The sequence below is a fragment of the Zea mays genome, chromosome 8, assembly GCF_902167145.1.
Source record: "Zea mays cultivar B73 chromosome 8, Zm-B73-REFERENCE-NAM-5.0, whole genome shotgun sequence".
NCBI lineage: Eukaryota > Viridiplantae > Streptophyta > Magnoliopsida > Poales > Poaceae > Zea > Zea mays.
Window position 1 is genome coordinate 164,278,588 of NC_050103.1, and position 25,632 is coordinate 164,304,219.

The 25,632-nt window shown below is 43.2% G+C and overlaps 1 protein-coding gene across 1 annotated transcript; it reads right to left on the reverse strand.

Moving 5' to 3' along the window:
- Window positions 1-2,509: 2,509 nt before the first annotated feature.
- LOC100279855 (uncharacterized) lies at window positions 2,510-12,730 on the reverse strand. Its single transcript, NM_001152808.1, has 24 exons — window positions 12,531-12,730; window positions 10,132-10,243; window positions 9,902-10,001; window positions 9,737-9,805; window positions 9,423-9,659; window positions 9,166-9,343; window positions 8,949-9,081; window positions 7,991-8,150; window positions 7,752-7,908; window positions 7,577-7,680; window positions 7,317-7,475; window positions 6,908-6,976; window positions 6,760-6,828; window positions 6,476-6,613; window positions 6,171-6,299; window positions 5,625-5,775; window positions 5,445-5,455; window positions 5,221-5,361; window positions 4,993-5,118; window positions 4,787-4,843; window positions 4,270-4,368; window positions 3,865-4,102; window positions 3,231-3,487; window positions 2,510-2,893 (listed from the first exon to the last, which is right to left on the reverse strand). The coding sequence occupies exons 2-24, from the start codon at window positions 10,182-10,184 to the stop codon at window positions 2,780-2,782; spliced, it is 2,949 nt and encodes a 982-aa protein (NP_001146280.1). The 5' UTR covers window positions 10,185-10,243; window positions 12,531-12,730; the 3' UTR covers window positions 2,510-2,779.
- Window positions 12,731-25,632: the final 12,902 nt, after the last annotated feature.

Below are 25,632 nucleotides of genomic sequence, written 5' to 3' on the forward strand. Positions count from 1 at the left end.
ACCAGGGGTGCCTTCGGTTGCCCCTTTGCTCCTTTGTTGAATCCAAAACTTGGTCTTTTTATTGGCTGAGTGTGAACCTTTTGCACCTGTATGATCTATACACTTGGGCAAACTAGTTAGTCCAATTATTTGTGTTAGGCAATTCAACCACCAAAATTATTTAGGAACTAGGTGTAAGCCTAATTCCCTTTCAACACCATCATAGAAGTTGTAATGAATGAACGCCTGGAACGATGAGTCATATCTAGAATATGTACAATTACAACTATAATATCTCCTAAGTCCTATGGAAGGACAAGTTATTTGCTTTGCACAACTATGTATACATTGTGGTATATGATAGAATGAAAGGTGTAGCTCCCTAGCCTCATCCACCCTCATTATTCCAGATGAACAATGAGACATATATCTTGAAGAATATGCTTGAGTTATGAGGTATAACGACTTTGACAGATGTCATCGTCAGGGGGAGCGAATGCTATTGATCACAATCATGAGACAATAAATGTCATATTCTATGCCGTGAAGGCATCAGCTTGATGATCAATATGTGAACCTTTATGAAAGTTTATATTAAATATATAGATCCAGTCAATCGAACACCATCATTCAAAGTGGATTATTTATGTTGATACGTGCACTTACCTCGTATATCCTAGAAGTGAGTAGAGGTAAAGTTCCTGAAATAGTCCTTGCAAGGATATGCAATCCGTTTGCTAAATCTTTATGTGCATATACTTCCAGAAGAAGATGTTTTGCCTTATTGATACGGTTTTGCAAGGATTAGGGGGAGCACATTTCTAAAGTTAGCCCTTGTAGAAGATTCGATAGAATCTAGATATCAGAGGATCGAAATCTGTCCCGATGACAGCTGTTGTACTCTTTTTCCCTTGATGAGTTTTCTTGAAGTTTCTCACATGAGGTTTTTAACGAGGCAACAAAGTGCAAATGCAATTTGTATCACCATGCACTCTTTCTCCACATTTTTCCCACTGGGTTTTTCGGAGTTTTAACGAGGCATGTGTTGGTCGCGGTATTCGCCCAAGGGGGAGTGTTAAGTAACTCTAGTTAGGGTTATGTGGGCAAATACCTGCTTTGCCCCTGAGGGGTCTCACATCTCTATATAAGGAACATGTACACCCTCTTATAATACGGAGATCAGAAAGAGGCAAGAGGCACAACCCTATATCATGTGTCTCGTGTGTTTCTTCTGTCGTGCTTAAGGGAAGGGAGACGGGTTCTTTTCTACAGCTTCTTGCGCCTCTACTGCTGACGGGAGGGAAGAGAGCGGATCTGGTGATCCGTGGTAACGTAGTTCTTGACAAATGTAAATGTAGTAGTAGAGTAGCATGCGTAGCAGGCCTGGACACTGTGTCTGACATTTTTTGTACTCGACCCAAAAAAATTAGGGGGGGGGGCGGGGCGGGGAGAACACAATAATTAATTAGCCACCTAATTTCGCGGACGTGCACGTCCTCCTCCACACGGCGGCCGTACGATGGTAAGCTAATTGCCAGGATCACACGCGGTATCAACAACCATGCCGTCATGTTACATCTTTCGCACAAAAAAAAGGTACCAATGTGTCACGTTCATCGCTATGCGGGCCCACCGGGGTACTGGGCCTCTCTTTTCACATTCAACTCATGGTAAGGCCCAACTACTCCGCCGGCGACGGGCTTGAGATTTACCCTTGTATAGAAAAGTAATAATGGGAGGACCTTTGTGATTTTCCAGCGGGCTCTTGAGACTTTGGTACCTGGTGAACTCAATATATACCAGACATTCCATATGCGGTGAGAGTGGCAAGTGGATTCATCTTATATCCTAGACTACATTGCTGCTGCTGCTGCTGCCAAGGTGAGGAAGGAGGTCCAAATTAAAAGCTCAGGAACGCCTGTGCTGCTATCCATATGTTTGAAAGTTCAGTGTTGCAGTTCTTTCTTTTGCAGGAGGACCATTGTGTCAAAATAGAGACCGGTAAGACCTGACCAACGACAGCCAAGGAAGAAAACTATCCTACACCCCTCCACTGACCTAGAGCTAGCAGGTCAGTGACACCTACAAAGCACCAAAGATATTGTTCACAATGTGGTTCCTGACACAAGCCCCGAGAATGATCGCCTGCTTGGGGAGAGGCATAGAAGCTCGCTTCCACCATTCAACAAAGTTGTTTTCAGACTGCTCTGGCACCCTAGAGGCCAGATAACACTCTGGACCAGAACTATAAAATCAATTTCATACGACCTTAAAGATCTTGTGCCAGACGTTATGTTCTCTTGACAGGTCACAAGCATTGCATGTTGCTTGTCTATGAAAAGGGAGGGGGGAATGCAAAGCCACACGAAAACTTGTGCGGGCAGAGAAATCCAATCAAGTGTTTCAAATCCCAAACAAAACAACTGCCAACCATCAACAACAAACAGACAGCACAAGTATTTCGTGTGCAATACATCTGAATGACAATACAATTGACAACCTACCAGGATATGCCCATACGTAACAAACTGATGAAAAAAAACGATATACACATATGGACAGTCACAACACAAAGCTATGAGCATCTTAGGACCTCGCAAGCAGCACAACCCAGGCCATGTACAAATAAAAGAATCGGCCTATAAAATTGGTTGCAAAAAAAAAACAACCGAGCAAAGCCACCAGTAGCCCGTCCTCAGAAATAACCAGCAATATATTGAGACTTACTCTCATGGGACCGACCATTCACGACGAGAGGGTCGCATTTTCTAGCAGGCGCTTGAGACAAGGCGTGTTCTCTTTAGAAGAGATCTGCTTTTCGCTTCTGTAGTTCTTGCTTCCAATTTGGCTGTCGGTAGAATGCATCCTTGGTCATGCCAAAAACACTTTGGAACTCACTATCAGATAAGTATGCCTGCAGAATCAATAGAGCAATTCAATAAAATTGGCCCAGCACAGTTCAATGTAAACCTCTCTTCAAGCAAACTCGAACGTGAATAGACTCGGTTAAAACGAGGAACAAAAGAATATATATACGAATAAATGTGATGTCTCGAAAAGGAGCTGTCCAAAGAGAACCAATGGAACCAAAATGCGGCAATATAACAGAAGCAAGCAATTTAGCTGCAGACAAAAGGTCGTAATTACTTATTGACACATGGAACAAATAAATAACTCCATACATGTTCACATCCTAAAGTCGAAATTCACCACTGCAAGGAGAGAATGGAAGGTGGGTGTGGGGGACAAACCTCTCTGCGTTTGTAATCTATCCCACGGACTGGATCGGTAGATTTAGATATCAAGCGGTCATAGCTAAATGTCGCTTCACCAACATTCTCTGTCGTTTCTTCCTCTCGGGTCTCAGCCACTGCTCCATCAGTGTCAGATGGTGCCCCATCTACTGCAGCATCTTTTTCCTGGCGAAACACATTGGACTCCCCAGCTTCAGACTGAGGAGAAGATGGACCAGATGGTCCAGCTGGAGTTATGACAGGCCTATCGACATCTGCATTGATCGAAGGTATCAAACTTTGAAGTGAAAAATAGGCCAGCAAAGTGGTAGTGGCCTTCACCTATGTGCATCACATTAGTCATGACTATAAAAAAGGCAAAGGTGTACCAACAAAATCAAATAAACATGATTCTAATCTTCCAGGGCTACATTTGCAAAGGGAAAAAAGGTGAAGACTACATAAAGAAAACATTCCGAAGAAACGAGGAATACAGATCAGAGAACTCAAAATGCATAAATAATGACAAACTGGAGAAGGATACAAATTCGAAAATTCAAAGAAAATAAGAACCCCCCCCCCCCCCAATCAAAAGTACAATTGGCAATATATTTTAACGAATGATAAAATGAAAAGGAAGGCCCATCTCTACCAGTCTTATCTCCTGTGCTGCTAGCTTTGGCTCGTAGATTTTCTGAAGATCCAGATTGCTCAGCAGTCAGCACAGAGGATAGTGCAGCTACGGCAGCTGCTCTTTGGGAACCTTGACCTGAGCGAGATGGAGGTGGTGTTTTGGGTTTTAAGGATGAATTGAATGCATTAGATAGGGCAGCCAGTGCTGAGGCGCGTTGAGTGGGTCCATCGCCTGTGCTTTTAGGCCTCTCATTAGACTGAAAAGAAGGATAAAAAAGGTAGTTACATTTATGTTTTCTTTTATACAAAATGTAGACATTTTTGTGAGGATAGTTGCAACAATGTTTTCATATAGAATGTATCATTCTTTTAGACAAAATGTAGACATTTCTGTGAGAAGTCAAATCAATGGTTTCAAACTTACGAGCCTTTGTTGAGACGATGGATTGAATGCAGATGATAGAGCTGCTAATGCAGATGCCCTTTGAGTTGGTCCACCATTACCAGAGCTCCTAGATGCACCCTACAAAAGGACTGATGTAAAGATTGTACTAGCTTAACATCTATTTGCATTTCCAAACAATGGTTCAATGTAACCTTTCTACAGTTCAAGAAATAGTTATTCATGCAAATACCGAATGCATCTCATAATAACAACTTAGCAACTGACTTGAGAACATCCAAAAAAACTCATAGAAAACCATGCATATGTTTTTTCAATATGTAACTAAAACATAAACTCAAGAAGGGTAAGCATGGTCCAGCAGTGAAAGCTGTCTCACTAAGTCACCGGATCATAGATCATAGGTTCGAAGCAGCCTCTCCGCATTTGCGGGGAGAAGGCTTGCCTCGGTTTTCCCCTTCCCCAAACTCCACTCATGTGGGAGCCCCGGCACTGGGTCTGTCCCCTTTTTAACTAAAACCTAAAATCTCAGGTTTACCTCAGAACGCAATCCAAAAAGCAGTGAGAGTTTCTTCTGGAAGGAATTTCCATGAACCTGTGCAAAGTATGAAACTTATTAGTAAACATGATGCAGATTATAACAAAAAAAAACTTGCAGAAAAAATTGGCTAATATTTTTTATGAGTAATATCAGATATAACAACAAAAGCATAATAATATAGAATAAGATAACCAAGCTCATACCAAAGATTTTGTGTTATCCCAAGAGAAATATGTCTTGAAGAAGCATGGCTCATTCCCTTCCATAACTTTATATAGTGGTGCATATGGAGAAAGATCATCAATAGAATTTGCATGCTCCACGTATTTCTGGTTGAGAAGTAGTCGTTATGCATACAGAATAACAGTAATATAACAGCAAACAGGAACTGAGATTGACCACTTGAATAAGGTCAGGGCTTCAATCAATACCTGGCCAATATCAAATGCCTTCTGTTTCTCTTTTGATTCCACGCACTGACCAATCCAAATGAAAACCTCACCATGTGTGTCAAGTATCATCATGTCTTCAGTTAACAAATCATCTTGGGAAAAGTTGAAGATCTCAGTTACCTGAATAAGCCCATAAAATCAGATACCCTGAATTTTGCAAAACAAAATATAGATCTAAGAAGAGCAAGTGTAACAGGACCGACCTCCAGTCTCCCTGGTTAACAACGATGATCGTAGCATAAACAAAACCGAGCAATAAAATGATAATTAGGTCAAAAACTTGGATAGTATAGATATCTCAAAAATGAACGAAAGAAAACAGAAACTTCATACGGATATACAAATGTCAAATGCATGAATGTACAAAATTTACAGCAACTGACCGTTCTTGAATGAGAATGCATACAAGTGAGGCTCTCTAGTAATAATATCCTGAGGAGCATTTTTATTTGTATAACTCTGTTTTCCTCCAAGAGCAAACCAGAAACCTGAACTCTCTGTCCCCTCCTTGCAGTGCTTCACTGCAACGCCAGGCTGTAAGATAGGAAATATTCAGATGTTAGAAGCAGATTTTATTTCTCGAACTACGCAGGAGAACTGCATGTCATTTCATTAAGGAGATAGAAATACAAATACAAGAGGCAAAGTGTCTTTTCCAGACCCCCAAAAAACAAAAAAAAGCACCACACAAAACAAAAGCGACCAGCCAACCACCAATAGCCCCTCAATTAAATAAGAGGTTTATGACCAAGGCAAGTGACCTCAAGAGCAACTCTTGGAGCGTTAAAGCACCAGCAGAACACCAAAGGGTCATTCATACACAGAAGCAGATATTGAACAAGAGGAAAAACTTCAATTGATTTATAGAACTTAAAAGTGCTACAAATTTTAATTGGTTGGCTTAAAGGTGTCTAAGGGTGCCCTCATACCTTCAAAAATTCAGCAACTTTTGCTGCCCACTGCTGTTGCTCATATGTGCTAGAATTGCCAAACCATGTAAACATAGCATTTCCAGATTGCAGTATGAAACACTCCATTGAGCTTAAAGATGTTGCCACCTATAAAACAATAACCGATCAGCTCAAAGGATAAGCAACTGAATTTCACTGGTAGTAAATGTTCAACCAATCTATTCTAAAATATCACATCACAAGACTAGCACATTACATTTATAAATCAAAGAGCCTTCAATAGAAAAAACCATCGACATCTAGTAGAAAGAGCTTGGTAGTACCGTATCGACTTGAAGAGTCTTGTTGTTGTGGATAGATGTCCCAGATACTCGAATTAGAGCTATGCCTTCAGTAGTATAAGTCTCACCCGTCGCACCCTTTTCTTCTATGAGCTTCTTGTATCCAGATCCAATTCCACCCTACATAATTTATGTTGCCAGCAAAATATTGTGCATATATATCATTTAGCTCGCATAGAAGGTGAGCTACAAACCCATTACTGAAAAATAAAATAAAATAAAATAATGGAAGCAAAAAATATGTTTGGTAGCCTTGACGTGTGTACCTTCAAGATAATCATGGGCTGGAAAAGTGCAACAAACTGTGGTGGCTCCTTCCCTTGGTATATACGACCCTACAAAATAACTATAAATAACTAAAAGCCATCTCCTGTGAACAAATATTGTAGGCACATCTGAAATAAAATGCAGCACCAGAACTGGCCGTCCTTTCAATGAATTCCACACTGTATTAGTTATTTGAGATGCCGACACTTGATCGTCCTGCAAAGCAAACACCAAAACAGTAAATATAGATCAGGCTCAGCTGTACAAGTGCAGGAGTTGATTCTATAAAAGGACAAGAAACAAGTGCAAAGTAACTTCAAGGGAATTTATGCCAACAGCTAAGCAGATGGGCACAAATTGTTTGGTTTAAGTACAAGAAATATGTTTTAACTTAAAGCAGTAAATTGTATCAGCAAACACTCCACAATAAAAACAATGCCACATCGCCAACACAAAGTGGAGAAATTTTAATTAAGCACAAAAGTAGAAAGGCAGACAGGATACTGAAACGATTTAATTAAGACAAAAAAAGAGCAAGTGCAGTAACATGCAATACCACCAAGCTATCCTTCCCAATCCAGTAGCTGAGATAGTATTCTTCTTTCTTGTCGCCCGAATGATACGTATAGAGAATGATATAACAGTCTCCACTGTAAAACTTTCCAATATCCTCTTTTGGCAGAGCAGTCTTAGCGTTGCCATCAACACACCATACCTGTTACAGTTTGGTTTGTAAGGAATGTATATAAATGTCTTGTCTTTTTACTTGTTTTATAAGCAACTCAGCTCATAAAAAGGAATATCAATCAATACAACCTCAAGCTTTCCACCGCCTTCAAGCAAAGGAGGAACTTCCTCATTTACTGGAGTGGTGCTTTTTGCAGCTCCTTTGAGATCAACACCTTGTTGCTTCAATAAAGCTGAAAAGATACAAAATTATTATCAGCATACAAAAGGGAGCTTTCAATATCCTCATAACTGAATGACATACCTGCAACTTTTCCCCGCCCTTCCTCTGCGCCAGGGCTCCCAGTAGCATTACCCACTGGCCATGATTCAAACTTGGACTTGAAAGCATGACTCTCATAACCTTGAATCACTTGAGTTACCCTCGTTGTCTTTGGACGCTTTTGATTAATAAGAAATTCCTGCAGAAGAGAAATTCATGAAAATGTTAACTACAAGAAATGGGGGAAAAGGTTACAAAAGAAAATTAGTTCAAGAATTTACCTCAACTGCTTTAGTGGCAGATTTTCTATCCTCCATTTGTGTTACCCGGCCAACCCATACATATATTTCAGCCCCACAGTCAAGTAAGAAACATTTGGTATTTTCAAGCACGGCTTTTGTAAGAGCTGTTTCTTCCAGCTTCAATTGGCCATCATTGATGCTGCATGAAGAACATTTCATAATGTAACTGTAAAATGCAGAAGACACTATGGGGGCATAAAGAACTTAAAACATGATAGAATCAGTAGGGGAAGGGTAAACCACAGGAATATACTCAGCCATAGCATGGATTCACTTAACATTTTCATATATGTGGTTATTGGACACAGAAATATACTCAGCCTGTCAGCCATATATATGGGTAATGCCGTACTGGACACAGAAATATATTCAGCCACAGCATGGGCTCATTAGACATTTTCTTATACGTGGGTATTGCTTCTAACATTGATTGGTGCTGCAACTATTACAATTTGATAACAGTGCAGAATAAAAATAAAGGCATTTAGCAAAGAATACCGAGTATAGCCATTTCCCAGTTTGCGGTTACTATTCAACCCTCACACTGCCAAACTTCACAATTAAAGGGAAAAATTATTCTACGAAGATTTTGTTTTTATGGCCCCACAAACTCAAAGTAGGTAATATTTCAAAAGTAGTAAGACATAAGCGCAGATTAAACCAAGCATCTACAGGTATCTTAGATACAGCAATTGGTCTCAAAGACCAAGTAGAAGCCTATTTATATGTAATAGGTACTATTGCAGGCGAAACAACGGAAACTAAGCATTCATAGAATTAACAGCAGTTGATCAAGATTTAAAGAATTTAAGTCTTTCATTGCTGTAACTTTTATACATATGGTACTAGAAGAGAATTATTAATTAAAATAATTTTGGATCAATCACCTACCACTGTACCACATGATTTTCAAAACAATTAGTGTCATAGGAAATACCTGTACAGCCTTGGTGCTGTAGTTTCAAGTACAACATCATCATCACTCACGGTTTTTTTCCCAATTGGTGCAAAACCTCCAAAAAGGACCCAGAATTCACCAGAGTCTGACTCTGCCTGTAATTTCCCATCATCTGGCATAAAAACCCCATAAGAATAGAGATAGAGAAAAAAGCCAGACGACCAAATTGCCAATCCAAATATTATATATCCCTCACCAACGATCGCAACATCGCAAACACCCCCATGGTACTTCTCCTTTAAATGTTGGATTACTTCCAACGCTTTGGCCCTTTCTTGGATATTGGAGTTAGCACCATTAAACTGGTATATCTTATTTTCAGCATCTAAGACAAACACATCATCATGGTTTAATGATGACCGGGCGAAGGGAACCTGAACAAAGAAGGCAGCATCCACAATTATTGAGCTGAAATTGTAAATGATGTGCAGCAAGGGGGTGTGTCTCCCATACCTCTTTAACCCGAATAGCTCTCTTCCCTCTGCAAATATACAACCGTGTTTCAAACTTCTCCTCTTCAGGCTTTTTGAACCCAGAGGCGAAACCACCCTCCAAAGGTATAATGCAAGGCTTGAAGTATGACAAGAATTTGTCAGATTCATAACCTTGGAGTTCCCTATGTTGGATTGCACGACCCCCAAGGATGGCATCAAGTTCAACTGTCTTGATTGCTGCAGTCCCAGCTTCATCCTGCAATACAGACAGTCACAAGGAAGGCTAGAACTAGTACACATAATAAAACAGAATTTAAGTTCACAAGTGTGTACTTGACTCGAATCTTTCCCAATCCAGAAGTGGATATCATATAGATAGGCACCACCTTTAGTACAGGTCGTCTACAAATGAAACAGAAATAGCTCACAACTTTTTTTCTTATGGATGAAAAAATCGAAGATGTTTTATGGGATACAAGAAAAAGGGCAAGCAGGCACCTGCAGAACTATGTATGAATCTCCACAGTAGAATTTACCATAATCAGATTTTGGCAGCGGAACTGGCTTAAAATCTTCAATCCGCCATATTTCTGTCCCACTAAATTATGCTAAGGGATACATATACATTCATAAACATGTTCTATATTTGCAAGCTTGAGTAAATGGAAAAAATCTATCAGTTTCTTAAAAGAGAAGCAGAATATACTGACAAACATGTGAAAGGATACACTTTTTGGCCAGCCCCTTGAAAAGCAGGATCTAACACTTTTGCAGTTGACATCTGGAAGCAACTTTTCTTGGATTACTTCGAAGAAAACAAAATGATAGCAGATGCTTCCCCTGTACAAGTGTAACGAATATTAGAGACACCACATGTTGAGAATGGAAAAACAATAAAGCAATTAGTTTACATTAAAAATATGAATGTGTGTTTGATTAAGCCAAAAATAAAAAGGGAAAACATTAAACCAAAATACCAATTACAAATAAGACAGGTAACATATTATATAGATGTCAAAGTTAGAGAAGTTTGACTTAGGGCAAAGCTAAAGTGAACTATAATTAGGAATGGGGGAGTATAAATGTATAATGCACAAGGTATGGAAAAGATCAAAAGATTCAGAAATACATATTGAACTACAATGCTAGATATAGCTCTAAAATCAACTGAGCGCAATTTCAGATTCATCGTTGCCTTATAGATGTTCACTACTGAGCTATTTGCCTATTTCCCATAAGAAAAGAAACCCAATCGTCTCCAAATTCCATCGAACAGAATCCTTGTACCTCTACCTAATTCCTCATTTCCTCCAAGTAGGGATGAAAACTGTTGGAAACGGTCAGAAGAGGCCGAATTGTTTCTGTTTTCATTTTTTTCACAGAAACAAATATGGCACCGGTATTATGGCATGTCGATAATGCATAGTAAAAAACAGCAATGCAACACCATAAATAGGAATGATAAGCCAAGTCTTCAAGCATGATTTACTGTTTTTTTAGCTAACAAGCATGCTTTACTACCCATACTGGTTGAACACACATGTAAACTGATAAGTTAAAATAGCAGAAGCATATGGGCGTGAGTATATGCAAAAAACGATATACGGGTGTGCTCCGTACTAAAATGGTAAATCACTAAGACGTAGAAACCATTATCATTTCCATGTTTGCTGTTTCTGTTTCCATTTCCATATCCCAAGATCACGGTAAAGGATATGTTCCGTTTCTGTTTTCATCCCTACCTAACTTTGTGTAAACTGTTGGCATGTCAACATTCTTGCTCGTTCTTAAAATATGGGTTCAAGTTAGTGCTAATAGACTAAAATAGTAAAAATATAACTTTGTGTAAATGGTAGGCAGCACTGAATTTTTTATTTTACTACTGCCCTCAAACAACTAGTAGGAAGTGGACAGCGAGTGCATGGGCTGATCCAAATGCATGCTATTGGAAGTACGCCATTGGGGTGTTTGGTTTGATGAATGAGGTAATCACTCCTCACTTTCTTGTTTGGTTTGTGGAATGGAATGAGTTGATACATCACCATTTCATTCCTCATAAGCTAATAATAATAATAACATGAGGAATAAGTTCATTCCACCAAATTTATGGAATGAACTCATGATGCACCACCTCATCTAGAATGGATTGATTCTTCAAACCAAACACCACCTATATGTATTATCTAAAGCTGCTCATAGTTCAAGTTATTAGTACAAAGAGTTGCCTAAGTGCGAGTTTAGCGGTGTGTCAACAGGCAGTCTGCGTGACCCAAAACCTCTGCACATACTACATGTAAGAAAGCCCCGTCTTGTTCCTCTAAGGCTATCTCCAGCAGTCTTACTCGTCTCATCTCATATTTCAAACTTCACTCTCAATGCAAAAAGAGTGTTTTGCACGGCCATATGCACAGTCTGCTTGCCATAAGCTTAAGAAGCACAATAGGCTATCTCGCTTCTCGCAGCATTGTCCCTTTTCCTTAAACTCCTCCAAAACCCGGCATTCGTCATCCTTGGCATATCCATGGTTTTTCTTGCCACCATGTTCATAACTGGTGCTATATGCCTCCCTGGCTGGATACAGACGCTGGGGCACGTGTCACTCTTGGCTTTGGCGCCTTGGCAGCCTTCCACCAGCCTTGAAAAAACAACTATCCCGCTAGAACAGCAACAAGGTCTGCAGCGCGCTTCAGTATTTCCCCTACCTATGATGCAGACAGCGATTGCGCACGGCGCGATCCACTCTGTACATGGATGGTTGCAAGGTGCTCGCGGTTGCCAGATCATGGGACTTTTCTTCAAGCAACGGGCAGCTAACGGTGGTGTTGAGCTTGAGACGGGGAATACCAAAAGCGACAGCAGCACCCCACCACGCGTCAAATAAATTGGCAAAAAATGGATGAATCCAAAACGGATTGGATTGGGAGGACTCAGAAGAAACAAGCGACTCGTGTCGCCTGGAGAAGCAATTCGTCCGCGGGAGCTATGCCATCGAACTAAACTAGCCAGCGAAAGGAGAAAACCGAGCAGACCCCGGGGCGGGCGGGCGGATCTACCACGAGGACGCCTGCGGGAACTGCGCAATTGAGGTGAGAGGGAGAGAGCGAAGGAGAGAGAACAGACCAAGTACCTGGATCTAGATCGTCCGGCGGGGCGGCCGGCGGAGGGCCTGCGGGTCGCCGGATCTGCTACACTCACGGAGAGAGAGAGGGCGGGCGCCCCGCCGATCGCGGGATCAGGGGGCGGGAGGGGGGAGCGGAACACGGGGAGGCGAGGCCACTGATCAGTGGATCAGAGGCAGCAGGCAACGCACAGGCGGAAACCCGGACGGACACGCGGGGAGAGAGATGAGCCACCTGGAAGGCTGGAACAGAGTGGCCAGTGTAAATAGAGAAGGGCAGGGCAGCGGAGGCGATGATGGACGGGGACGGCACTGCTTGCTCTGGCTCGGCGGTCTACGTGCTACTAGCAGTACGTAACAGGATCCGCGACGGACCACCGGCAGCGACCGACCAGGGCGGTAGGCGGGTTTTTGTGTGTGTGTTTTTTTTAAGTTGGTCCCTTTTGCTGGTTTTCTCATTTTTTAACTTTAATCGTTTTTTTTCTCAGTTTTGTCCTACTCTATAGCACTAGAAAAACAAAATTGAACAAAAGAAAACACGACTAAAGATAAAAATAAGTACACTAACAAATTGACCCAACTTAAATACAAGTTTAAGTGGTAGTATCTGAACTCACACACTACATACACCATCACAGTGCTTAGGACTGTGTTGGCGCCAAGGAGGATAGACGGCACGAGCAAGCCCAATAACCTCTTTCTTTGGCCCGGATTGGAGACAGTAGCCCATCTGCGCGACATGTAAATTGTGTTTTGTTTTATAGGTATAAGTGGTGGTTGGAAGAGGGGAAGAGAGAACTGGTGAAAGGGAATTAGGCTTACACCTAGTTCCTAAATAATTTTGGTGGTTGAATTACCCAACACAAATCTTTGGACTAACTAGTTTGCCCAAGTGTATAGATTATACAGGTGTACAAGGTTCACACTCAGCCAATAAAAAGACCAAGTTTTGGATTCAATAAAGGAGCAGAGGGGCAACCGAGGGGACCCCTGGTCTGGCGCACCGGACTGTCCGGTGTGCCACCGGACAGTGAACAGTACCTGTCCGGTGCACCAGGGGACTCAGACTCAAACTCTTCACCCTCGGGATTTCTCGGAAGCCGGCGCGCTATAATTCACCGGACTGTCCGGTGTGCACCGGACATGTCCGGTGCTCCAAGGAAGCGCGGTCTCCGGAACTCGCCAGCCTCGGGTTCGCGCGGCAGCCGCTCCGCTAAAATTCACCGGACTGTCCGGTGTACACCGGACTGTCCGGTGTGCCAGCGGAGCAACGGCTCCCTGCGGCGCCAACGGCTCCCTGCGGAGCATTTAATGCGCGCGCAGCGCGCGCAGTCGTCAGACTCGCCCATACCGGTGCACCGGACATCAAACAGTGCATGTCCGGTGTGCACCGGACACCCAGGCGGGCCCACAAGTCAGAAGCTCCAACGGTCAGAATCCAACGGCAGTGATGACGTGGCAGGGGCACCGGACTGTCCGGTGCGCCATCGCGCAGACACCTCCAGCCAACGGTCAAGTTTGGTGGTTGGGGCTATAAATACCCCAACCACCCCACCATTCATTGCATCCAAGTTTTCCACTTCTCAACTACTACAAGAGCTCTAGCATTCAATTCTAGACACACTAAAGAGATCAAATCCTCTCCAATTCCACACAAAGCCCTAGTGATTAGTGAGAGTGATTTGCCGTGTTCATTTGAGCTCTTGCGCTTGGATTGCTTCTTTTCTTTCTCACTTGTTCTTGAGATCACAACTCCATTGTAATCAAGGCAAGAGGCACCAATTGTGTGGTGGCCCTTGCGGGGAAGTTTTGTTCCCGGCTTTGATTTGAGAAGAGAAGCTCACTCGGTCCGAGGGACCGTTTGAGAGAGGGAAGGGTTGAAAGAGACCCGGCCTTTGTGGCCTCCTCAACGGGGAGTAGGTTTGCAAGAACCGAACCTCGGTAAAACAAATCTCCGTGTCTCACTTGCTTATTCGCTTGGGATTTGTTTTGCGCCCTCTCTCTTGGACTCGTTTATTATTACTAACGCTAACCCCGGCTTGTAGTTGTGTTTAATTTGTAAATTTCAGTTTCGCCCTATTCACCCCCCCCCCCCTCTAGGCGACTATCAATTGGTATCAGAGCCCGGTGCTTCATTAGAGCCTAACCGCTCGAAGTGATGTCGGGAGATCACGCCAAGAAGGAGATGGAGACCGGCGAAAAGCCCACTACAAGCCACGGGAGCACTTCATCGGAAGAGTCCCGCACCAAAAGGAGGGAGAAGAAGAAGAGCTCCTCCAACAAAGGGAAGGAGAAGAAATCTTCTTCTCACCACAAAGAGAAGAAGGAAAAATCTTCTTCCCACAAGCCGCATCGGAAAGGCGACAAGCACAAGAGGATGAGGAAGGTGGTCTACTACGAGACCGACACTTCATCAACATCGACCTCCGACTCCGATGCGCCCTCCGTCACTTCTAAGCGCCAAGAGCGCAAGAAGTATAGTAAGATTCCCCTACGCTACCCTCGCATTTCCAAACATACACCCTTACTTTCCGTCCCATTAGGCAAACCACCAACTTTTGATGGTGAAGATTACGCTAGGTGGAGCGATTTAATGCGATTTCATCTAATCTCGCTCCACAAAAGCATATGGGATGTTGTTGAGTTTGGTGCGCAGGTACCATCTATAGGGGATGAGAACTATGATGAGGATGAGGTAGCCCAAATCGAGCACTTCAACTCACAAGCCACAACAATTCTCCTCGCCTCACTAAGTAAAGAGGAATATAACAAAGTACAAGGGTTGAAGAACGCCAAGGAGGTTTGGGATGTACTCAAAACCGCGCACGAGGGAGATGAGCTCACCAAGATCACCAAGCGGGAAACGATCGAGGGGGAGCTCGGTCGGTTCCGGCTTAACAAAGGGGAGGAGCCACAACACATGTACAACCGGCTCAAGACTTTGGTAAACCAAGTGCGCAACCTCGGGAGCAAGAAGTGGGACGACCACGAAGTGGTAAATGTTATTTTAAGATCTCTCATTTTTCTAAATCCCACTCAAGTTCAATTGATTCGTGGTAATCCTAGATATACTAAAATGACCCCCGAGGAAGTTATCGGGCATTTTGTAAGTTTTGAGTGCATGATAGAAGGCTCGAGGAAAATCAACGAGCTTGGCGACCCATCCGAAGCCCAACCCGTTGCATTCAAGGCAACGGAGGAGAAGAAGGAGGAGTCTACACCAAGTAGACAACCAATAGATGCCTCCAAGCTCGACAATGAGGAAATGGCGCTCGTCATCAAGAGCTTCCGCCAAATCCTAAAGCAAAGGAGGGGGAAGGACTACAAGTCCCGCTCCAAGAAGGTTTGCTACAAGTGTGGTAAGCCCGGTCATTTTATTGCTAAATGTCCTATATCTAGTGACAGTGACCGAGGCGACGACAAGAAGGGGAGAAGAAAGGAGAAGAAAAGGTACTACAAGAAGAAGGGCGGCGATGCCCATGTTTGTCGGGAATGGGATTCCGACGAAAGCTCAAGCGACTCCTCCGACGACGAGGACGCCGCCAACATCGCCGTCACCAAGGGACTCCTCTTCCCCAACGTCGGCCACAAGTGCCTCATGGCAAAGGACGGCAAAAAGAAGAAGGTTAAAACCAACTCCTCCACTAAATATGAATCTTCTAGTGATGATAATGCTAGTGATGAGGAGGATAATTTGCGTTCCCTTTTTGCCAACCTTAACATAGCTCAAAAAGAAAAATTAAATGAATTAGTTAGTGCTATTCATGAAAAGGATGACCTTTTGGACTCCCAAGAGGATTGTCTAATTAAAGAAAACAAGAAACATGTTAAGGTTAAAAAGGCTTATGCTCTAGAAGTAGAAAAATGTGAAAAATTGTCTAGTGAGCTAAGCACTTGCCGTGAGATGATTGACAACCTTAGACATGAAAATGCTAGTTTAAATGCTAAGGTTGATTCACATGTTTGTAATGTTTCAATTCCCAATTCTAGAGATAGTAATGATGATTTGCTTGCTAGGATTGAAGAATTAAACATTTCTCTTGCTAGCCTTAGATTAGAGAATGAAAATTTGATTGCTAAGGCTAAAAATTTTGATGTTTGCAAAATTACAATTGCCGATCTTAGAGATAAGAATGATATACTTCGTGCTAAGATTGTTGAACTTAATTCTTGCAAACCATCTACATCTACCATTGAGCATGTCACCATTTGTACTAGATGTAGAAATGTTGATATTGATGCTATTCATGATCATATGGCTTTAATTAAACAACAAAATGATCATATAGCAAAATTAGATGCTAAAATTGCCGAGCATAACTTAGAAAATGAAAATTTTAAATTTGCTAGAAGTATGCTCTATAATGGGAGACGCCCTGGCATCAAGGATGGCATTGGCTTCCAAAGGGGAGACAATATCAAACTTAATGCCCCTCCAAAGAACTTATCTAACTTTGTTAAGGGCAAGGCTCCCATGCCTCAGGATAACGAGGGTTACATTTTGTACCCTGCCGGCTATCCTGAGAGCAAAATTAGAAAGATTCATTCTAGGAAGTCTCACTCTGGCCCTAATCATGCTTATATGTATAAGGGTGAGACATCTAGTTCTAGGCAACCAACCCATGCTAAGTTGCCTAAGAAGAAAATTCCTAATGCATCAAATGATCATGCCATTTCATTTAAAACTTTTGATGCATCTTATGTGCTTACTAGCAAATCCGGCAAAGTAGTTGCCAAATATGTTGGGGGCAAGCACAAGGGGTCAAGGACTTGTGTTTGGGTACCCAAAGTTCTTGTGTCTAATGCCAAAGGACCCAAAACCATTTGGGTACCTAAAGTCAAGAACTAAAATTGTTTTGTAGGTTTATGCATCCGGAGGCTCAAGTTGGATACTCGACAGCGGGTGCACAAACCACATGACCGGGGAGAAAAGGATGTTCTCCTCATATGAGAAAAATCAAGATCCCCAACGAGCTATCACATTCGGGGATGGAAATCAAGGTTTGGTCAAAGGATTGGGTAAAATTGCTATATCTCCTGACCATTCTATTTCCAATGTTTTTCTTGTAGATTCTTTAGATTACAACTTGCTTTCTGTTTCTCAATTATGTCAAATGGGCTACAACTGTCTTTTTACTGATGTAGGTGTCACTGTCTTTAGAAGAAGTGATGATTCGATAGCATTTAAGGGTGTGTTAGAGGGTCAGCTATACTTAGTAGATTTTGATAGAGCTGAGCTCGACACATGCTTAATTGCTAAGACTAACATGGGTTGGCTCTGGCACCGCCGACTAGCCCATGTTGGGATGAAGAATCTTCATAAGCTTCTAAAGGGAGAGCACATTTTAGGATTAACAAATGTTCATTTTGAGAAAGACAGGATTTGTAGCGCATGCCAGGCGGGGAAGCAAGTTGGAGTCCATCATCCACACAAGAACATCATGACGACCGACAGGCCGCTTGAACTACTCCACATGGATCTATTCGGCCCGATCGCTTACATAAGCATCGGCGGGAGTAAGTATTGTCTTGTAATAGTGGATGATTATTCTCGCTTCACTTGGGTATTCTTTTTACAGGAAAAATCTCAAACCCAAGAGACCCTAAAGGGATTCTTGAGACGGGCTCAAAATGAGTTCGGCTTAAGGATCAAGAAAATAAGAAGCGACAACGGAACGGAGTTCAAGAACTCTCAAATTGAAGGCTTCCTTGAGGAGGAGGGCATCAAGCATGAGTTCTCCTCCCCCTACACGCCACAACAAAATGGTGTAGTGGAGAGGAAGAATCGAACTTTATTGGACATGGCAAGAACCATGCTTGATGAGTACAAGACCCCGGACCGGTTTTGGGCCGAAGCGGTCAACACCGCCTGCTACGCCATCAACCGGTTATATCTTCACCGAATCCTCAAGAAGACATCATATGAACTCCTAACCGGTAAAAAGCCCAACATTTCATACTTTAGAGTTTTTGGTAGCAAATGCTTTATTCTTGTTAAAAGAGGTAGAAAATCTAAATTTGCTCCTAAAACTGTAGAAGGCTTTTTACTTGGTTATGACTCAAACACAAGGGCATATAGGGTCTTTAACAAGTCCACTGGACTAGTTGAAGTCTCATGTGACGTTGTGTTTGATGAAACTAACGGCTCTCAAGTAGAGCAAGTTGATCTTGATGAGATAGGTAATGAAGAGGCTCCATGCATCGCGCTAAGAAACATGTCCATTGGGGATGTGTGTCCTAAGGGATCCGAAGAGCCTCCAAATGCACAAGATCAACCATCCTCCTCCATGCAAGCATCCCCACCAACTCAAATTGAGGATGAAGCTCAAGTTGATGAAGGGCAAAATCAAGAAGATGAGCCACCTCAAGATGATGGCAATGATCAAGGGGGAGATGCAATTGATCAAGAAAAGGAGGATGAGGAAGAACCAAGGCCGCCACACCCAAGAGTCCACCAAGCAATACAACGAGATCACCCCGTCGACACCATCCTCGGCGATATTCATAAGGGGGTAACTACTAGATCTCGGGTTGCTCATTTTTGTGAACATTACTCTTTTGTTTCCTCTATTGAGCCACACAGGGTAGAGGAAGCTCTCCAAGATTCGGATTGGGTGGTGGCGATGCAAGAAGAGCTCAACAATTTCACAAGGAACGAGGTATGGCATTTAGTTCCACGTCCTAACCAAAATGTTGTAGGAACCAAATGGGTCTTCCGCAACAAGCAAGATGAGCATGGTGTGGTGACAAGGAACAAAGCTCGACTCGTGGCCAAAGGATATTCACAAGTCGAATGTTTGGATTTCGGTGAAACCTATGCACCCGTAGCTAGGCTTGAGTCAATTCGCATATTATTAGCCTATGCTACTTACCATGGCTTTAAGCTCTATCAAATGGACGTGAAAAGTGCCTTCCTCAACGGACCGATCAAGGAAGAGGTCTATGTTGAGCAACCTCCCGGCTTTGAAGACAGTGAGTATCCTAACCATGTTTATAAGCTCTCTAAGGCGCTTTATGGGCTCAAGCAAGCCCCAAGAGCATGGTATGAATGCCTAAGAGATTTCCTTATTGCTAATGGCTTCAAAGTCGGCAAGGCCGATCCTACACTCTTTACTAAAACTCTTGAAAATGACTTGTTTGTATGCCAAATTTATGTTGATGATATTATATTTGGGTCTACTAACGAGTCTACATGTGAAGAGTTTAGTAGGATCATGACACAGAAATTCGAGATGTCTATGATGGGGGAGTTGAAGTATTTTCTAGGATTCCAAGTCAAGCAACTCCAAGAAGGCACCTTCATTAGCCAAACGAAGTACACTCAAGACATTCTTGCTAAGTTTGGGATGAAGGATGCCAAACCCATCAAGACACCCATGGGAACTAATGGGCATCTCGACCTCGACACGGGAGGTAAGTCCGTGGATCAAAAGGTATACCGGTCGATGATTGGTTCATTACTTTATTTATGTGCATCTCGACCGGACATTATGCTTTTCCGTTTGCATGTGTGCAAGATTCCAATCCGACCCTAAGGAATCACACCTTACGGCCGTAAAACGAATCTTGAGATATTTGGCTTATACACCTAAGTTTGGGCTTTGGTACCCTCGGGGATCCACATTTGATTTGATTGGTTATTCGGATGCCGATTGGGCGGGGTGCAAAATTAATAGGAAGAGCACATCGGGGACTTGTCAGTTCTTGGGAAGATCCTTGGTGTCTTGGGCTTCAAAGAAGCAAAATTCGGTCGCTCTTTCCACCGCCGAAGCCGAGTACATTGCCGCAGGTCATTGTTGCGCGCAATTGCTTTGGATGAGACAAACCCTGCGGGACTACGGTTACAAATTAACCAAAGTCCCTTTGCTATGTGATAATGAGAGTGCAATCAAAATGGCCGACAATCCCGTCGAGCATAGCCGCACTAAGCACATAGCCATTCGGTATCATTTTCTTAGAGATCACCAACAAAAGGGGGATATCGAGATTTCTTACATTAATACTAAAGATCAATTAGCCGATATCTTTACCAAGCCTCTTGATGAACAATCTTTTACCAGACTTAGGCATGAGCTCAATATTCTTGATTCTAGAAATTTCTTTTGCTAACTTGCACACATAGCTCATTTGAATACCTTTGATCATATCTCTTTTATATGCTATGACTAATGTGTTTTCAAGTCTATTTCAAACCAAGTCATAGGTATATTGAAAGGGAATTGGAGTCTTCGGCGAAGACAAAGGCTTCCACTCCGTAACTCATGCTTCGCCATCACTCCGAGCAACTCTCTATTCCTTGGGGAGAAATGAGCATCAAAGAAAAGGGGGAGAGGGCAAAAGCTCAAAAGCAAAAGGACCGAATTTCGTCTTTGGTATAATCTTAACTCATTTACTTATGACCAAAGGGGAAGAAATTACTGGCTCTAATAATTCCGTTTTTGGCGATTCATGCCAAAAAGGGGGAGAAATGAGCCCAAAGCAAAAGGACCGCACAACCACCAATTTCAAAACTTAGTGTTTTCCAAGAAGTATTTATCAATTGGGATCCTGTTGTGTTCAAAAGGGGGAGAAAAGTAGTATTTCCAAATGGTATATCAAAACCCTCTTGAACACTAAGAGGAGGATTTAATTTAGGGGGAGTTTTGTTTAGTCAAAGGAAAAGCATTTGATTCAGGGAGAAAATTTCAAATCTTGAAAATGCCTTGCAAACTCTTATTCATTTACCTTTGACTATTTGCAAAAGATCTTTGAAATGGATTTACAAAAGGATTTGCAAAAACAAAACATGTGGTGCAAACGTGGTCCAAAACGCTAAATAAAGAAAGAAACATTCCTTGCATATCTTGTAAGTAGTTATATTGGCTTGATTCCAAGCAACCTTTACACTTACATTATGCAAACTAGTTCAATTATGCACTTCTATATTTGCTTTGGTTTGTGTTGGCATCAATCACCAAAAAGGGGGAGATTGAAAGGGAATTAGGCTTACACCTAGTTCCTAAATAATTTTGGTGGTTGAATTACCCAACACAAATCTTTGGACTAACTAGTTTGCCCAAGTGTATAGATTATACAGGTGTACAAGGTTCACACTCAGCCAATAAAAAGACCAAGTTTTGGATTCAATAAAGGAGCAGAGGGGCAACCGAGGGGACCCCTGGTCTGGCGCACCGGACTGTCCGGTGTGCCACCGGACAGTGAACAGTACCTGTCCGGTGCACCAGGGGACTCAGACTCAAACTCTTCACCCTCGGGATTTCTCGGAAGCCGGCGCGCTATAATTCACCGGACTGTCCGGTGTGCACCGGACATGTCCGGTGCTCCAAGGAAGCGCGGTCTCCGGAACTCGCCAGCCTCGGGTTCGCGCGGCAGCCGCTCCGCTAAAATTCACCGGACTGTCCGGTGTACACCGGACTGTCCGGTGTGCCAGCGGAGCAACGGCTCCCTGCGGCGCCAACGGCTCCCTGCGGAGCATTTAATGCGCGCGCAGCGCGCGCAGTCGTCAGACTCGCCCATACCGGTGCACCGGACATCAAACAGTGCATGTCCGGTGTGCACCGGACACCCAGGCGGGCCCACAAGTCAGAAGCTCCAACGGTCAGAATCCAACGGCAGTGATGACGTGGCAGGGGCACCGGACTGTCCGGTGTGCACCGGACTGTCCGGTGCGCCATCGCGCAGACACCTCCAGCCAACGGTCAAGTTTGGTGGTTGGGGCTATAAATACCCCAACCACCCCACCATTCATTGCATCCAAGTTTTCCACTTCTCAACTACTACAAGAGCTCTAGCATTCAATTCTAGACACACTAAAGAGATCAAATCCTCTCCAATTCCACACAAAGCCCTAGTGATTAGTGAGAGTGATTTGCCGTGTTCATTTGAGCTCTTGCGCTTGGATTGCTTCTTTTCTTTCTCACTTGTTCTTGAGATCACAACTCCATTGTAATCAAGGCAAGAGGCACCAATTGTGTGGTGGCCCTTGCGGGGAAGTTTTGTTCCCGGCTTTGATTTGAGAAGAGAAGCTCACTCGGTCCGAGGGACCGTTTGAGAGAGGGAAGGGTTGAAAGAGACCCGGCCTTTGTGGCCTCCTCAACGGGGAGTAGGTTTGCAAGAACCGAACCTCGGTAAAACAAATCTCCGTGTCTCACTTGCTTATTCGCTTGGGATTTGTTTTGCGCCCTCTCTCTTGGACTCGTTTATTATTACTAACGCTAACCCCGGCTTGTAGTTGTGTTTAATTTGTAAATTTCAGTTTCGCCCTATTCACCCCCCCTCTAGGCGACTATCAACTGGAACCAGAAACTCTTGGTCGGTTGCGTCCGGATAAACAGACACAATTGTGATATAATTCCTCCATTACTCTACTCTACTAGTGCTTCGTGAGAGAAGACGTGTGCCGAGAGCGGTGCACAACCCCGAATCCATAGCTGTGTACAATTGGTATCAGATTTTCGTTGTGAACTCGTTGAAACCACCTCCGTATCTCCAGCGTCCTCCGTACAAGACGAGGGGACAACAACAGAGTGCAGCTATGGAGTGATCTGAGCACCCTTCTTCGATCGATGCAAGTTCAAAACGATTCTATCAAATTGGCTTTGGAGGTGAACACCGCAGCAGTGCGAGATCTGCCCATGTGGAAGCCTCGGATCAAAAAGGATGTTATGAATCTGCGTCAAGATATAGGTGCGTTTTGGAGAAATTGGAAGAGTTGGTGGTTGTTCGGGGTCAGACTCAACACGCATCCAAGGTGTTCGATGGGGTGCCTCTTGAACAAGTTCTTCATCCCTCAAATAGTCTAGGCATGTTGCAGTCTTCTTCACCACCTCGTTTTTAGCAAAATCGCTCTGCACCACATCATCGGAGTAACGATTTTGGGGTGGTCACCACCTTGACTCTGTTCCAGTCAAAGGTACCAAGCCTTTTGCGAATCATGGTTCTTCTCATACAGTAGTTGTTCACCCTATGGATCTGTTTCTGTCACCATATACTTCATGTTTAGCTGCAACCTTGCCCCAACTAACTTTCCCACAGTTTGATGGGCATCACCCCCAAATGTGGAAGGCTAAGACTATCTCCAACAGCTTACGTATCCCCATACTTATATTCAAACTTCACTATGCGAACAATGCATTCTACAGTGCAAAAACAAGGCATATGGATAAAATTTCGGGTAATCTGCTGGAGTCGGCCTAAGTGTGAGTCCTATTTTGATATATTTATGGCTCCGGGGGGTGAATTGTGGGTGAAAATTGCCACTATGCATTTTGCGGGCTCAGCTGGTTTTTGGCTTCAACCAGCCGATCCCCTTCTTCTTCAGGTCCCTTGGAAGGATTTTTGTGCTGCTGTGTGCGTCTGATTTGAGCGTGATCAACATAACAATTTGATATGATAATTATTTCATATTAGACAATTGGAGCCATTTACTGAGTATATATAAAATTTTGACATTTGATGCACCAGTAAAGCGTCCCAATCATCTGGGATTCAAATGTGATTCAAATACTAGTTCAGGAGGCTAGTATACACATTTATACATCAGATGGTTCTAAATATGCTTAAACGAAACAAACATATACAGATGACGATCAACTTTAAGAGTTGGTCCACAACTCGGGGACATATTATCGGAGTGGGGCTGGAGCAGCCCGATATACGCAGCGAAGCAAATCAACAGTCCAACAGCCACATGCATGGTTGGGAAACATGATAACTCTTACCCGACCAGCGATCTCCTTCTCTGAAAACAACAAATAAGCAAGAGTGAGTACTTACATGACCAGCAGCCCACCTTCACCACACGGAATGGGGAAATCAAATATAATGCATGGAGTATGTGGAGCTTAGAATATTTTTGCAGAAAAACAGTTTTTGATGTAGGGCTATTTTGCAAAACATTTTATCTTTTCCAAAGCGTGTCCTCTCCCAGAGGAGCAGGAAGTTTTTCAATATAGAACAAAACCCTCTAGACTAAACCATCCAAGAATCTCGCTAGTTTCACATCAGTTTTCATTTTAAAAAACAGCTATTGGACTTCCCGTCTACCATAGCTCACGACTCAACCGCCGAACCTTTTAAAACCACTTTTCAAAAGCATTTTTTTTGAAAACAACACTAATTGCCAAACCAAGCCATAACTCATCCATATCCGTGGATGCGGACTATTCGAGTTCTAAAATTGTATATAGAATCCTAAAGATCTTCTATGTTTTTTGAGCTCTCGAAGTAGAATAGTGCCTCGGCTGACATGGGCACTATTAGCTGTTAGTGTCGTATAGTGCCGGCACGGTACGATTAAGCACTATAGTGTAGTGACCGAGCCGATGACTAGGCACTAGGACCGACACGATTATTAATAGTGCCTAACAGTGCCGTGCCGGGCAGTCCGTTTGGCCATCTATAGCCGGAAGCGGGGCACAACCATAAATTCATAGTTGTGATGTTGTGCCTGGGCTGACATGAGCACTATTAGCTGTTAGTGTCGTATAGTGTCGGAACGTCACGATTAGACACTATAGTGTAGTGCCTGAGCCGATGAATAGTCACTATGACCGACACGATTATTAATAATGGCTAACAGTGTCGTGTCAAGCAGTGGCTAATAGTGTCGTGCCGGGCGGCTAAGCGGCGCACAATCCTAAATCCATAGTTGTGATGTTACACACACGTACACCTATAGAGACTGAACTTGAGGCAATATTCGGTGGAAAAACCTGGATTGAGCAGCGCTCCAACCGAGGCCGGCTGCCCTAGGCGCCGGGGCTAGAGCCCGGTCGGGCAGGCGGGCCTTTGATCTCCGTTCATTTTTTAAAACTGGTAGGTTATACGCAGAATATAATATCTTAACTTATATATTTAGTTGGACTTTAGACTCGTTACTAACCAAGGATTAGCATCTAAAATTGTTCTCTCATGTTTTAATATATTTTTTTAAAAAAGAAAGGAAGGACGCAGGACCAAAATAATAATGAATTAATAATCAAAAGTAAAGCGACACGAGGGCAGGAAAGGCAGCGGGTAGGCTGATTCGGCCATGCCGCCACCACAGGCCGCAATAATGGCAGGGCTCGTGGCCGTGCCCCCGTGCACGCGTCAGATCCATCCCCGCCCG

What these genes read in the sequence shown, in the direction of transcription:
- LOC100279855 (NM_001152808.1), bottom strand. Translation starts at nt 10,184, where the DNA reads ATGTCAACTGCAAAAGTGTTAGATCCTGCTTTTCAAGGGGCTGGCCAA. An exon ending in GAGCTATTCGGGTTAAAGAG is followed by an intron (nt 9,344 to 9,422) that starts GTATGGGAGACA and finishes TTCTTTGTTCAG; the next exon opens with GTTCCCTTCGCCCGGTCATC. An exon ending in AGGCATTTGATATTGGCCAG is followed by an intron (nt 5,119 to 5,220) that starts GTATTGATTGAA and finishes CTTCTCAACCAG; the next exon opens with AAATACGTGGAGCATGCAAA.